General features: G+C 37.8%; 2 protein-coding genes across 2 annotated transcripts in view; one reads left to right on the top strand and one right to left on the bottom strand.

Moving 5' to 3' along the window:
* The window catches only part of LOC127904911 (structure-specific endonuclease subunit slx1-like), a 93,985-nt gene extending 81,281 nt beyond the window's left edge, over nucleotides 1–12,704 (bottom strand). Inside the window, exons 1-3 of the mRNA XM_052450038.1 lie at nucleotides 12,349–12,704; nucleotides 11,887–11,993; nucleotides 11,322–11,738 (exon numbers count right to left, since the gene is read on the bottom strand). Of these exons, the coding sequence (XP_052305998.1) occupies nucleotides 11,545–11,738; nucleotides 11,887–11,993; nucleotides 12,349–12,584 (537 nt within the window). The 5' untranslated portion in view covers nucleotides 12,585–12,704 and the 3' untranslated portion in view covers nucleotides 11,322–11,544. The remainder of the gene's footprint in view (nucleotides 1–11,321; nucleotides 11,739–11,886; nucleotides 11,994–12,348) is intronic.
* Nucleotides 4,013–4,606, top strand: LOC127905851 (acyl-CoA--sterol O-acyltransferase 1-like). The gene has a single exon (XM_052456438.1). The coding sequence runs from the start codon at nucleotides 4,013–4,015 to the stop codon at nucleotides 4,604–4,606; it is 594 nt and encodes a 197-aa protein (XP_052312398.1).
* Nucleotides 12,705–12,961: the final 257 nt, after the last annotated feature.

Below are 12,961 nucleotides of genomic sequence, written 5' to 3'. Positions count from 1 at the left end.
ACATTCCATATCATCCAAACCTACCTAGACACTCTACATCAGATATCCCTTCTGCAAGTTTCCAACATGCAGATTACACTACAAATATACCAAAACCAGTGTATACAAACATTGAACAACAATCACCTCCCACATCTCCAACCTTCTCTTCATAGGTGACATAAATTTGTTTACATTGGGATCTGGGTAGGAATAGTGACATAAATTACAAAGACCCTAGAGAGAGAAGAGAACCTTAGTTCATAGGTGAATGCTCCAAAAAACCTATTTAGATAAGCTGTTAAAAGATTTCAACAAACCAGAGCATCTTCCTTCTAACCCTTCAAATCGCTCTGTATTACCCTCCACCAGTACCAATACCTATGACCTTACAAAGATCCTTAATAAAAAGAAATCCAAAACCACAGTCACAATCCCAGAATTACATTCTAAGATCAAAACCCTCAAATCCGAGTTACAAACCCTAAAACAAGCCCAACAGAAAGACTTTGCCATATTACAACATCTTCTGCCCAAAACTGAAAGTCAGTCTGACACTGAATCCGAACCAGACGACCAAAACATTGAGTCTCATATATTACCTCATGCACTTACAAACATTGAACATATTCCTGACAATTTCTTGAATGTGTTAACCCAAATATCTTCCAAAAAATACTTGATTAAAATTACATTAGTTTTTTCAGACGATTTCAAACTAGATATTATTGCCTTATTTGACATAGGTGTAGATTTAAACTGCATTAAAGAATGCGTAGTTCTAAAACGATTTTTCCAAAATACCTCTGAAAAACTCTCTACCGCTAACAATTTAAAATTACATATTGCAGGCAAAACCCAAGCCTCTGTTTTCAACAAAAGCATTTCTCTTAAAACATTCTTTGTTGTTACAAAAGATATTAATCATACCATCATTCTTGGTACTCTATTTATTGATATGATTACTCCATACAAAGCACATCATGACTGCATTACCTCCAAAATCAAAAGCATCAAACTTGTTTTCCCATTTCTAGAAAAATCTAAGACTAGGAATTTAAATTTGATCAAAGCATGCTCTATCCATACATATCATATAAACGCATTAATTCATAGTAAACAATTCCAATTGCATTATTTACAAAACCATGTTTCCTTTTGTCACATTGAGAAACAATTACAAAATTGATCTGTTTTACAAAAGAAAATCACTGATTTACAAAGTAAGATTGAACAACAAATCTGTTCAGACTTACCCAATGCTTTCTAGAAAAGAAAACAACACATTATTGATCTTCCTTATGAAGATACTTTTTCATAAAAACACATACCTACAAAAGCAAGACCTATACAGATGAATGCTGATTTAGAACAACATTGTAGACTTGAAATCCAAGATCTCAAGTCTAAAGGTCTTATCCAAAAGTCGCGATCACCTTGGTCGTGTGCAGCCTTTTATGTAAATAAAAACTCTGAGATTGAAAGAGGCACACCAAGACTTGTGATCAATTACAAACCTTTAAATTCTGCTTTAAAATGGATTAGGTATCCAATTCCAAACAAAAAAAATTTATTGCAAAAATTACATTTTGCATTTATCTTTTCCAAATTTGATATGAAATTCGGCTTCTGGATTGAGACAAGACTGTTTTACGGTCTTGGCTTTGTATAATGTCTTGTACTATTTGGAGGTATTCTTCCTCAGTTCTAGCGGAGGCAAGGAGAGCTGCCGTTTGAGCTTTTAGGGCTAGAAATTTGGATTGAGGATGATGATCAATGATGGGAGCTGTTTGATTCTTTTGTAACCATTCTGTAACAGCTAATTTGAAACTTTTGGATTCAGCTGCAAAGAAATCCCACCATTTACTTTTGGAATAGTGACATAAATAGATGAGCTGAAACACACTTACAACATATTGACAGTTCATCTCTAACTGTAAATTAGAGATGAAATTCTCTTCATAGGTGGTGTATCTATTGGTTTTACAACACATTGACATTTTCAATGCACATTCAAAATTCTGCATTGTTTACATTGATGATGTTCTTAATTTTTCTCATTCCATAAATCAACATTTCAAACATCTACATACATTCTTTCATACTGCAAAACAAAATGGTTTAGTTGTTTCTAAATCCAAAATTTCTCTATTTCAAACCCGTGTTCATTTCCTAGGATATTATATCTGTCAAGGTACTATAACACCCATAGAGAGATCTTTATCTTTTACAAATAAATTCCATGATAAGATTACTGATAAAAACCAGTTGCAAAGGTTTTTAGGCAGTCTTAATTATGTTTTAGACTATTATCCAAACATTAGTCATCTTGCCAAACCTTTACATGATAGGTTAAAAACCAACCCGATTCCTTGGTCTGACCTCCATACCAACCTCGTCAAATAGATCAAGAAACAGGTCCAAACCATTCCTCTCCTCCATTTGGCTAACCCGTTAGCTCCTAAGATCGTCGAGACCGATGCCTCAGACCTAGGATATGGTGGGATTCTTAAACAAGTCCAAGATAACAAAGAACAAGATTGATCCATATCTAGTTTCTCTGCAGACGAATCATATTATTCCTCTGTAATTCTTATCCTTCTTGTACCAATTCCCAAAATTGTAACTCATATCTCCTGCAAATTATCATATCCTTTGTATCAATACAAATTTCAAGGTTTATTTCTTTGAACTTCTGAATCTTTACATATATTCTTTATCTTTCTTTAATTGCAAATTAAGTATGCTTTGTGTTTGATCAAGGATCCTGACATTGCTGGTCTTGCCTTGTTCATTTGCATCAGAAAGTTACCTGTTTTCTTTTCTTCTTTCTTTACAAACTCAGTATATAGGCTGGAAACCTGTGACCCGATCTAAAGATCATTCTTAGGTATAACAACGCCACGTACTATGTTGTGTTTTGTATTATTTGATGAACTCCTTTCCAACCTTAGATGTAAGAAGCTAAGCGACTTTTAATGGTATAAAAACGCCTTCCTTACCCGTGTCATGCTTAGGGAAGATTCAAACCAACCTTTTTGGAAAGAAAAATTCCTTGCAGGCTTACCTATTCTCTTAAGAGAAAAGGTCAGAAACAAAATCAAAGATACCTTTACAACCAAAATCATACCATATGACCAGCTTACATACAGTGAACTTGTGAGCTTCACCCAAAAAGAAGGTCTTAAGATCTGCTAGTTTTTTAGTTTCAGGTCAATTGAGGTTTTGGTGTCAACTAAGCTGATAGTAGTTCTTTGTATTTGTTTTTCCAGTCGGGTAAGCTGTTTGCCTAAGGTATTGAGGTTGGTGTTTGTAAAGTTATTTTGGTTGATAATGTGTTTGGTATTTGAAAAGGTGTCATCACTGGGTAATTTGTAGGGAGCTGCATCTACAGTCTGGTTGTTGTGGGTTATTTGGATATTTCTCAAGGGTGGATGTTCAGAGTCAACTGTTGGTCCACTGGTGAGGTTCCATATAGGGGTTTTGGATCTTGATGTGACCGGGCATGCAAGTTTGATGGATGCAAAAGGATATGAAATGTGATGTTCAGATATATAATGCAATTCGAACCAATCAAAGAATAGAATTTGTACTTTATGTAACTCAATGAAATTATAAAATTGTTTTTGCATCTCACTTCTTTGTTGGAGAAAGTGTTGAAAAAACCAAATTCATTTTATAGAATTATAGGCAGCATAAAAATCTTTTTTGAAAAGATATATATATATATATATATATATATATATATATATATATATATATATTATTTTAATACATTTCTGAATGAAACGATACTTTAAAAAGTAACTACAACCATATTCTTAAACACCCACATAGTTTTGATGAAACAATTGTAGTAGACAACACGCCCTCCAACAAGGATAACATGTCTTCTCACTTTTTTTCTTATATAATAGTATATTGGCTCGTGCTCCGCAACGGGTCAATATCAATTTTTTTTTAAATGTAAAAAAAATATTAAAAGTATAGAGAATATTTTAAGTACCTTGGATCTGGCGGCCATACCAGACCCATGCAACTTGGGTCTGGCGGCCATCCCAGACCCAAGTACCTGGGGTCTGCAGCCATGCCAGACCCAAGAGACTTGGGTCCCGTGCCCATAAGCCTTGTGTCTGGCATCCATAAGCCATACCTCTCAACCTCATTACAAGATTTATGGGGTAGAAGATGGAATCTCATTGTTTCAAATATTTTACGACCTGCCGTGTACAAACCAACACGCAATCTTGCTTCACTAGTTGTTGGCAGAAAGTGGGCACTAATTCCTGCCTTCATGGGGACATTTCTTGTGTCAGGAGTCATGCACGAGCTGATCCTTTTCTACTATGTGGGGTGTGATCAGAGGTCCCCATGGGAGCTCACATGCTTCTTTCTCCTCCATGGAGTGTGTCTATTAACTGAGATTGCTTTAAAGAAGCGATTTGGTGGCCGATGGCAATTGCCACGGCTGGTATCAGGGCCTCTGACAATAGGATTCGTGTTGTTTACCGGCTTTCAGCTGTTCTTGCCCTCGTTGGATCGGTGTAAAGCTTTTGAAAAGGCGTATGTGGAGCTGGCTGCTTTAATGGCATTCCTAGGGACGGAGCTAGAGTCAAAGACTTGCTGATTATTTGGTTCGTATTCCCCATTACAATTGAGGATTGAGTGTTCTACTCCTCCATTAATTGATTGTACTGTATTGACTGAAAATTTTCAGAACCCTCTGAGAGTTGTAATTGAGGAAATTAGTACACAGGGGTAGACTCTTCAATGTGTCTCGTTTCAATGTTCTCTTCTTTCTTGTCTTGCTTATATTTTTCAGAAGGGGAGGGGGGGAACAATCTATTTCATTAGTCACTGAAGTGAGAAAAGACGTTGATGTTTAAAATTGATGAATTTCCCAATTCCGTCTACCTTCAGATATGAATTTGATTATCATGTTATAGGCCAGGGGGTTGAAGGCTGGCATGAGAGAAAAAAGGTTTGGAAAAAAGGTAAGAAGTACACTGGTACAAGACAGAATTGGCTTCCAATCCCCACATGGTTGGTAGTAAGTAGGCTTGGAGTTGAACTCGAATGTTAACTTTAAAAAAAGAAGCGAGTTTACTTTTAGAAAGCAAACGCATTTTTTTTATCAGAAAAAAACATGTAAAGTATGATAAAAACGAAAGAAAGAAGGCATGTAAAAAATTATTATGAAGAGAAGAACAGCTGAAAGCCGGTAAACAACACGAATCCTATTGTCAGAGGATTTGACGCGTCTCCGAAGGGGAGGCAAGTTTTATGTTGGAGATGGGCTCAGACTAGGGGAGTTAAGAGAATAGGTGCATCTTCATGGACAACTTTCAATTCAACAACTTCAAATATTTTATGGCGCGCACTGAAGATGCAAGAGTAGCCAGTTTGGAAACTAAGCATGGCATTAATAAGATAGATATGCAATGGACTGCTGGATTCTGCTGCACACCCAAATAAAAGGAAGAAAATCTTATCATCTTATTGTTGCAAACTCTTAAAATCTGTAAAAGCTCACACTTGCGTTATATGGTGGTATAGAATTACCATCTTGTACTGGTAATCGATCCCAAGTCTAATAAGGCTGGATATCCGTTGTTGTAGATAATGCACATTGTTTCCATTCACTGCGTCAATTATCCACACTCAGACACTTGATCATAGAGGCGCAGATAGAGTTCTTGTTACACTTAATGAACAAGAATAGCAGCTTGCTTAAAGTGTGCACAAAATGATTAAGGTTGCTTAATTATTGAATGATAAGTGTGGCTCATTATATAGCCTTACAATGGTAACGGGAAACAAATAAAGTGCAGTATTATGAGGAATCTCACAATATCAGGTAACAATATTCCTAGAGACTAGGACAACTCTATAGACTAGGAGTTTTATTCTAACAGAAAAGACTTGGTAAACATCTTAATTTAAGCAACCAGCTTCATCAATCCCTCTCTTAAACTAAATGCAATAGCAATTAGTTTATTCATTCAATTTTGCACACTCCCAGTTCTTCTCTAAGTTTCTGAAATGTCTCCACCTTCAAAGCCTTCGTCATCAAATCTGCTATCTGCTCTTGAGTTCTACAATGCAGCAACTGAATAATACCATCATTTACTAAATCTCTCAGGAAATGGAACCTGACATCAATGTGTTTGCTTCTCCCATGCATTACTGGATTCTTGGACAATTTGATCGTAGAACTGTTGTCACACCAAATGGTGGTGCATTCTTTCTGAGCAAGTCCTAAATTTTCCAAGACCCTTCTCATCCAAACTGCTTGACTTGCACAGCCTGCGGCAGCCACAAATTCTGCCTCTGTAGTGGATAATGTGACTATAGGTTGTTTTTTCGACAACCAAGAGACTGCTCCCGAGCTCATTAAGAAGACATATCCGGATGTGCTCTTTCGATCCTCTACATCACCTGCATAGTCACTATCTGTGAATGCGCGCAACTCGTCCATCCCATCCCTTTTGTATAGAATGCCAAAATTTGTTGTGCCTTGCAAGTATCTCAGTATTCTCTTAGCAGCTTGTAGGTGCAACTCGGTAGGTCTAGACATAAATCGGCTGATCAAGCTTACACTGAACATCATATCTGGTCGAGTTGTTGTGAGATACATTAAGCTCCCTACAATTTGCTTGTAGTAAGATTCATCAACTTGTACTCCTTGATCATCCTTGTTTAGTTTGACACCTGGCACAATCGGGCTGCTAACTGGATTACTTTCTGCCATACCAAAACGCTTCAGCACTTCTATAGCATACTTCTTTTGGCAAATAAAATTGCCATTGGCTTTTTGTATGACTTCTATCCCAAGAAAGAATCGCATCTTTCCCATATCCGTCATATCAAAAACATTCATCATTGATGATTTAAAACCATTCATCATGTCTTCATCATTACCTGTATATATCAAATCGTCAACATAAATACTCACAATGATCATCTTGCCTTCTGCTCCCTTTTTAATGAATAGTGTGTGCTCATTTGGGCATGTTTCAAAGCCTTCATCTTTGAAGTATGCTGCGATACGACTAAACCATGCTCGTGGGGCTTGTTTTAGTCCATATAGAGCTTTGTGTAATTGATAAACCTTTCCTTCACTGCCCTTCTTCTCATACCCCTTTGGTTGTTCAACAAAAACATTCTCGCTGAGTTTACCATGTAAAAATGCGGACTTGACATCCAATTGATAGATTTTCCATTTTCTTTGAGCTGCTAGTGCCACAATCATTCGTACTGTGTCCATCCTTGCTACTGGGGCAAATACTTCGGTGTAATCCACTCCATATTGTTGAGAGTAACCCTTTGCTACTAATCGGGCTTTATATTTGTCTACCTCCCCAAGCTCATTCAATTTAGTTTTGTAAAGCCATTTGACTCCAATTTTCTTGGCTCCGGCTGGTAGGTCTGTAAGTGTCCAGGTCTGATTTTTCTCAATTGAATTGATCTCTGAATCCATTGCTTTTCTCCACCTTGAGCTTGCTACTGCATCTTCATAGTTTATAGGGTCTGCACCTTGCATTACAGCCATGTTGATCTCATTTTCTTCTTCATAACGTTGATGGCTGCAGACATAGTCTGACATCCATCTCGGTTTTTGTTGAAGTCTGCTACTACTTCTTGTTATGGATCCTTCTGCAATTGATGTGTCACTCACCATAATGCCCTCAGCTGCATTTGACGTGTCATTCATCAACTCAGCTTCTGCAGCTATGACTACATCTTCATCCCCAATCACTGCTGCATCTGCAGCAGCTTCTGCTTCCCCTGTCACTGCAACTTCATTTCCTGTTATTGCATCATTGTTGGTGTCACTAGCCATCAAATCTTCATCCACTGCATCACTCTCAGCTGATCCACCATCACTGTCATTTGCTCCACTGTCTGAATTTTCTTCTTCATCAATTTCCACTTCATCAATGTCTCCCCACTCAAGGCGTTGCTGTATTTGATCCTCATAGCTTGCATCCCAATTCCACCTCTTTCCTTCTTCAAATATAACGTCCCTACTGATAATTATTTTCTGTGCAATTGGATCATAGAGCCTGTATCCCTTGGATTCTTCACTGACACCCAATAATACACATGTAAAGCTTCTGTTATCCAGCTTGATACGTTTGGCTTCAGGCACATGCACATGTGCCAAGCAACCGAAAATTCTGAAATGCTCCACAGAAGGTTTTGCACCTGTCCATGCTTCTTCTGGAGTGGTATCTTTGACTGCTAATGTGGGACATCGATTCAGCACATAAACTGACCATTGCATTGCCTCAGGCCAGAAAGATTTTGGGATTTTCTTTTCTGAGAGCATTGCCCGAACCATGTTCATCACCGTACGATTTTTCCTCTCAGCCACTCCATTTTGTTGTGGAGTGTATGCTGTGGTCAGTTGGCGTCTTATTCCATTATGTCTACAGAATTCTTTAAATTCATTTGAATTGAACTCCCCCCCTCTATCCGTACGTAGACATTTAATAAATTTCCCAGTATCCTTTTCTACCATCTTCTTAAAGCATTGAAAGACATATAATGATTCTGATTTTTCTGTCAGAAAATATACCCATGCTTTTCTACAGAAATCATCAATGAAGCATAGAAAATACCTCTTCTTGCTATTAGAAATGGGGGTCACTGGACCACAAATATCAGCATGCACAAGCTGTAATTTTTCGGTGGCTCTCCATGTGCTCTTCTTTGGGATGCTGTTGCGATGTTGTTTTCCAATTAGACAGTCAGTGCAAGTCTCTGTGGTAGGTGTTAGCTTTGGCATTCCTCGAACCATATTCTTGTTCTGTAAGATCTCCAGACCCCGATGGCTCAAATGGCCATACCTACTATGCCACAGCTGGGTGACATTTGATGTTGGTGAATTTGTGAGAAAACAGGCATCATTTCTCTCTTGCGTGTTTGCCAACAGTATGAACATTTTATTTGCAGACATGCTGGTTTGAATGATCATGCCCCTCTTCGGGTGATAAATCTTGCACATCCCTGCGTGAAATAAAAATGCAAGTCCCTTCTCCTGCATTTGTCCCACACTCAGCAGGTTGTTGTGTAATTCTGGAACATAAAACACATCAGTGATGATGTGATTCATGCCATTCAATTTAAGTGTAATTTTTCCTTTCCCTTCCACAGAAATTCTGGTGTTGTTACCAAGTTTGACTTGCTGCTTAAATCCTCTGTTCAATTCACTGAATTTTTCTGCATCTCCGCTCATGTGGTTTGAACAACCAGAGTCCAAGAACCAAACATCTCCACGCTTTGCTTCATTCATCTCCACCAAAGACATTAGCAGCAATTCTTCATCTGCTTCAACATAATTAGCCTCCCAATTTGGACATTCATATTTATAGTGCCCGAGCTTGTGGCATCTATAACACTCTATTATAGCTTTGTTAATAAATCCACGTCCTCTCCCGTATCCTCTTCCTCTATATGTATTCCTGCCACGTCCTCCTCTGCCTTGTCCCTCATCAAATGTAACTTTCAAGGCTTGATCTTCACTGTTAGTCCTTCGAAACTTCTGTTCGTGCACAATCAATGAGCTTTGTAGCTCATCCACAGAAAGGAGATCAATGTCTTTGGATTCCTCTATGGAACAGACAATATAATTGAATTTGTCTGTGAGAGTGCGTAAAATCTTTTCTACAATCTTCACATCTTGCATATCTTCTCCATAATTGCGCATATCATTTGCCACCATCATGACTCTGGAGAAATAATCAGTGACTGATTCACCAATCTTCATTTCTAGCACCTCAAAATCTCTGCGAAGTGCCTGAAGTTGAGCACGCTTGACTCTCGTATTCCCTTGATATTTTGTTTTCATTGATTCCCACAGCTGCTTGGAAGTGTCTTTCTGCAGAATAGTCTTCAAGATTGACTTGTCGATTGACTGGAAAAGGTAGTTTTTAACCTTTAGATCCTTGAGTTTGCAGTCCTCAAGGTGTCTCTTTTGTGCAGCAGTCAATGTTTCTCCTTCATCAGGTTCTGTAAATCCAGTTTCAATGCAGCTCCAGTATTCTTTTGATCTCAGAAGATTCTCCATCAATAGGCTCCAGTGATCATAGTCCCCATCGAACCTAGGAATGCTCAAAAAATTTTGCCCTTCAGCAGCCATTTCTCAGTTCACTCTTTACTCTTTTTCTCTCGGTGGTTCTCACAATCTTCTCACAGTGTTTCTCTCTTCTCACTCTGTTTCTCTTCTCTCAGTTCACTCTAATACTTCACTCTTTTCTCTTGGTGTTTCTCACAATCTCCTCACAGTGTTTCTCTCTTTTAGGATACTGCTGTTCCTAAACTCTCTCACTCAGAATTCTCTCAACCAGGCTCTGATACCACTATGTTACACTTAATGAACAAGAATAGCAGCTTGCTTAAAGTGTGCACAAAATGATTAAGGTTGCTTAATTATTGAATGATAAGTGTGGCTCATTATATAGTCTTACAATGGTAACGGGAAACAAATAAAGTGCAGTATTATGAGGAATCTCACAATATCAGGTAACAATATTCCTAGAGACTAGGACAACTCTATAGACTAGGAGTTTTATTCTAACAGAAAAGACTTGGTAAACATCTTAATTTAAGCAACCAGCTTCATCAGTTCTATCTGTGGGTAATAAGTTTTATGGGCCTGGTTCTCCTTTCAAGCCTTTCCAATCTCTAGAAACTCTACCGTTCAGGAACGTGTTGGATTGAGAAGTCTGGACTTCTCGTGATAAGTTTTTCTTGTCTCCATAAGCTTTTGTTAGAAAACTTGTCCGAAGATCTTTACATTTCTGCTTGTCCACAGTTAAGAGATTCGAATAAGACTATCCCCTCTCCGTCTTTTCATAAACTTCACATAGAAGTGTAATCAGATGATTCTCAGACGTATGACTAATCTCTCCTCCCTTGCCTCCTTCACATTGTTTAGGAGTTTCAGGCTGGCTTGCTGCAGTGAAGGAGTTGTATGGTCATTGGAAGCACTTGAGCAGTTTAGCTGCTGGAGATAGAAGGATGCAACAAACTGACAACTTTGAGGCAGATGGGACTCAGATAGACAGCTTGTCTGCACAGGATAGTAACTGAGACATGCCATTAGCTAATTACCTTTCCAGTAACTTCATGCACACTGACATACTCCAATTTCTGGATCCTTATGCTTGGAAGTTCCCTCTGACTCTTCATAAGAGGGAACAATGCAGATTTATTTTTCAGATTGCTAGCAACCGGATCAAGTCATTCATACAGATTATGGAAGGTGATAGATAATCTCAAATGTGTTACATTAGCAGACCACATGAATTTGAAATGCTGTGAAGTCTCAAGGTAACCTTGTCAGTATTTGGACTATAAATGGTTGTATTACTTTGAAATACTGCTTAATTGGAGTCACATTGAAGGAAGATATTGTGAATACAATGAAAAGAATATATTGAATTGTGTCAAGTGTAAATATACAATGATCAAATCATGGTAGGAGTGATATGCAATAGTGTCGCTCAAAGAATGCAATATAACTTAAAATGTGTCGAACGTGATTGCATATTATCAAAATCAGAAAGTATTCAATTTCCAGTCAATTTCTAAGTGACTAAGATCAAATGAACCTTTAACCCTATCGAGGGCAGTCTTCCTATGTTGCAGGAGTCGGTGCGAGTCCTTCCTGCTCTGCTTCATCTGGTCATCATCTATCCTTTTTCGAGGAAATTTCCTTGAAAAGCTTTTCCATTTTGATTCAAACTTGCAAGCTACAAAATAGAAAATAAAAGGAAGAAAAATCAATAGACTAAACAAATTCATGCCACAAATCAAAACATCAAGAAGAAAAATCAAGAACAGGAGTATGAAAATAACTCTCATTGGCATTTGTGAAAGTGGTACAAAGAAGAAAATTACCTTCACTTCGGTCATTAAAACCGCGAATTATGCATGCACAAATCCACGGCCTTCCTGCACGGGATGCTTTTGCACCTCCTTTAAGCTCGCCATTATGTTGTTTCAAGCTGCATTAAAAAGCGCCAAGTTCAACAAGTATGCATTCGTTCATTTCTATATTGCACATACTTGAGCAAGAATAACACAACACATTTGTGAAATTCACAGGTGAGGCAATCGGAGACCGTGCTCAATACAAAAGTCAATACATCTGGTTGAAAGGCATCAGCAATTACCAAATTAACTAGCATGTTATCAAACTTGCCATTGCAGACATGATTAGAGAACTATTTTATTTACTTATTCAAGTCGTGAAATGATTCGTCACCCCTTCAATTTGTAAGAGACAAATTGAAATTGACCCAGATAAGCATTTGCATTGAATTTCAGAAAATAAGAATTGAATCAAAGAAATAAACGCACCGGCGAGAGAAATTGGTGGTGACACCAACGTAAGTCTTGATCGGGTGGTTGGTAGAGAGAATAAGATACACAGACCATGATCTCGATTTCGAATTTGAGCTCGATTTTGCTCGTGTTTTTCTTGATCGGGGCAATGATGAGGATGAGGATGGTTGTTGTTGTTGTGGTGGTGGTGGTTTTGATGAGGATGCTTTAAGTTTTACAGACCGGAACGTCTGAGACAGCAACCTCGTCATCTGGTCCGATAGGATGGATTTGGTTGACCAACGGACCGACCGTTATGTTACGGAAACGTATTCGGTCTTGTAATCTTGTTTATTGCTCTGTAATCTTGGCTGACCAACGGACCAACCGTTATGGACCATAGGTGCTGCTTTACTGGCTTCATCCCTAAATAATTTTTTTTCTTTAAAAAAATTGCTACTAACGTTGTACCCTTATTTACTTACTTACTTATTTTATTTGATATTTGATATTTTATTTGATAGATTATACATGCTATACTGTGGACTAGATTAGTCTTTTCATAACATAAAAAAATATTTAGAAGATGACAACTCGATTAACATGAATTAACTTGAATAATACGTGATTCAAGATATGAAATTAATAT

The sequence above is a fragment of the Populus trichocarpa genome, chromosome 1 (assembly GCF_000002775.5).
Source record: "Populus trichocarpa isolate Nisqually-1 chromosome 1, P.trichocarpa_v4.1, whole genome shotgun sequence".
NCBI classification, from domain to species: Eukaryota; Viridiplantae; Streptophyta; class Magnoliopsida; order Malpighiales; family Salicaceae; genus Populus; species Populus trichocarpa.
This window is presented reverse-complemented; position numbering and strand designations above follow the sequence as displayed.

What these genes read in the sequence shown, in the direction of transcription:
- LOC127905851 (XM_052456438.1), top strand. Translation starts at nt 4,013, where the DNA reads ATGCAACTTGGGTCTGGCGGCCATCCCAGACCCAAGTACCTGGGGTCT.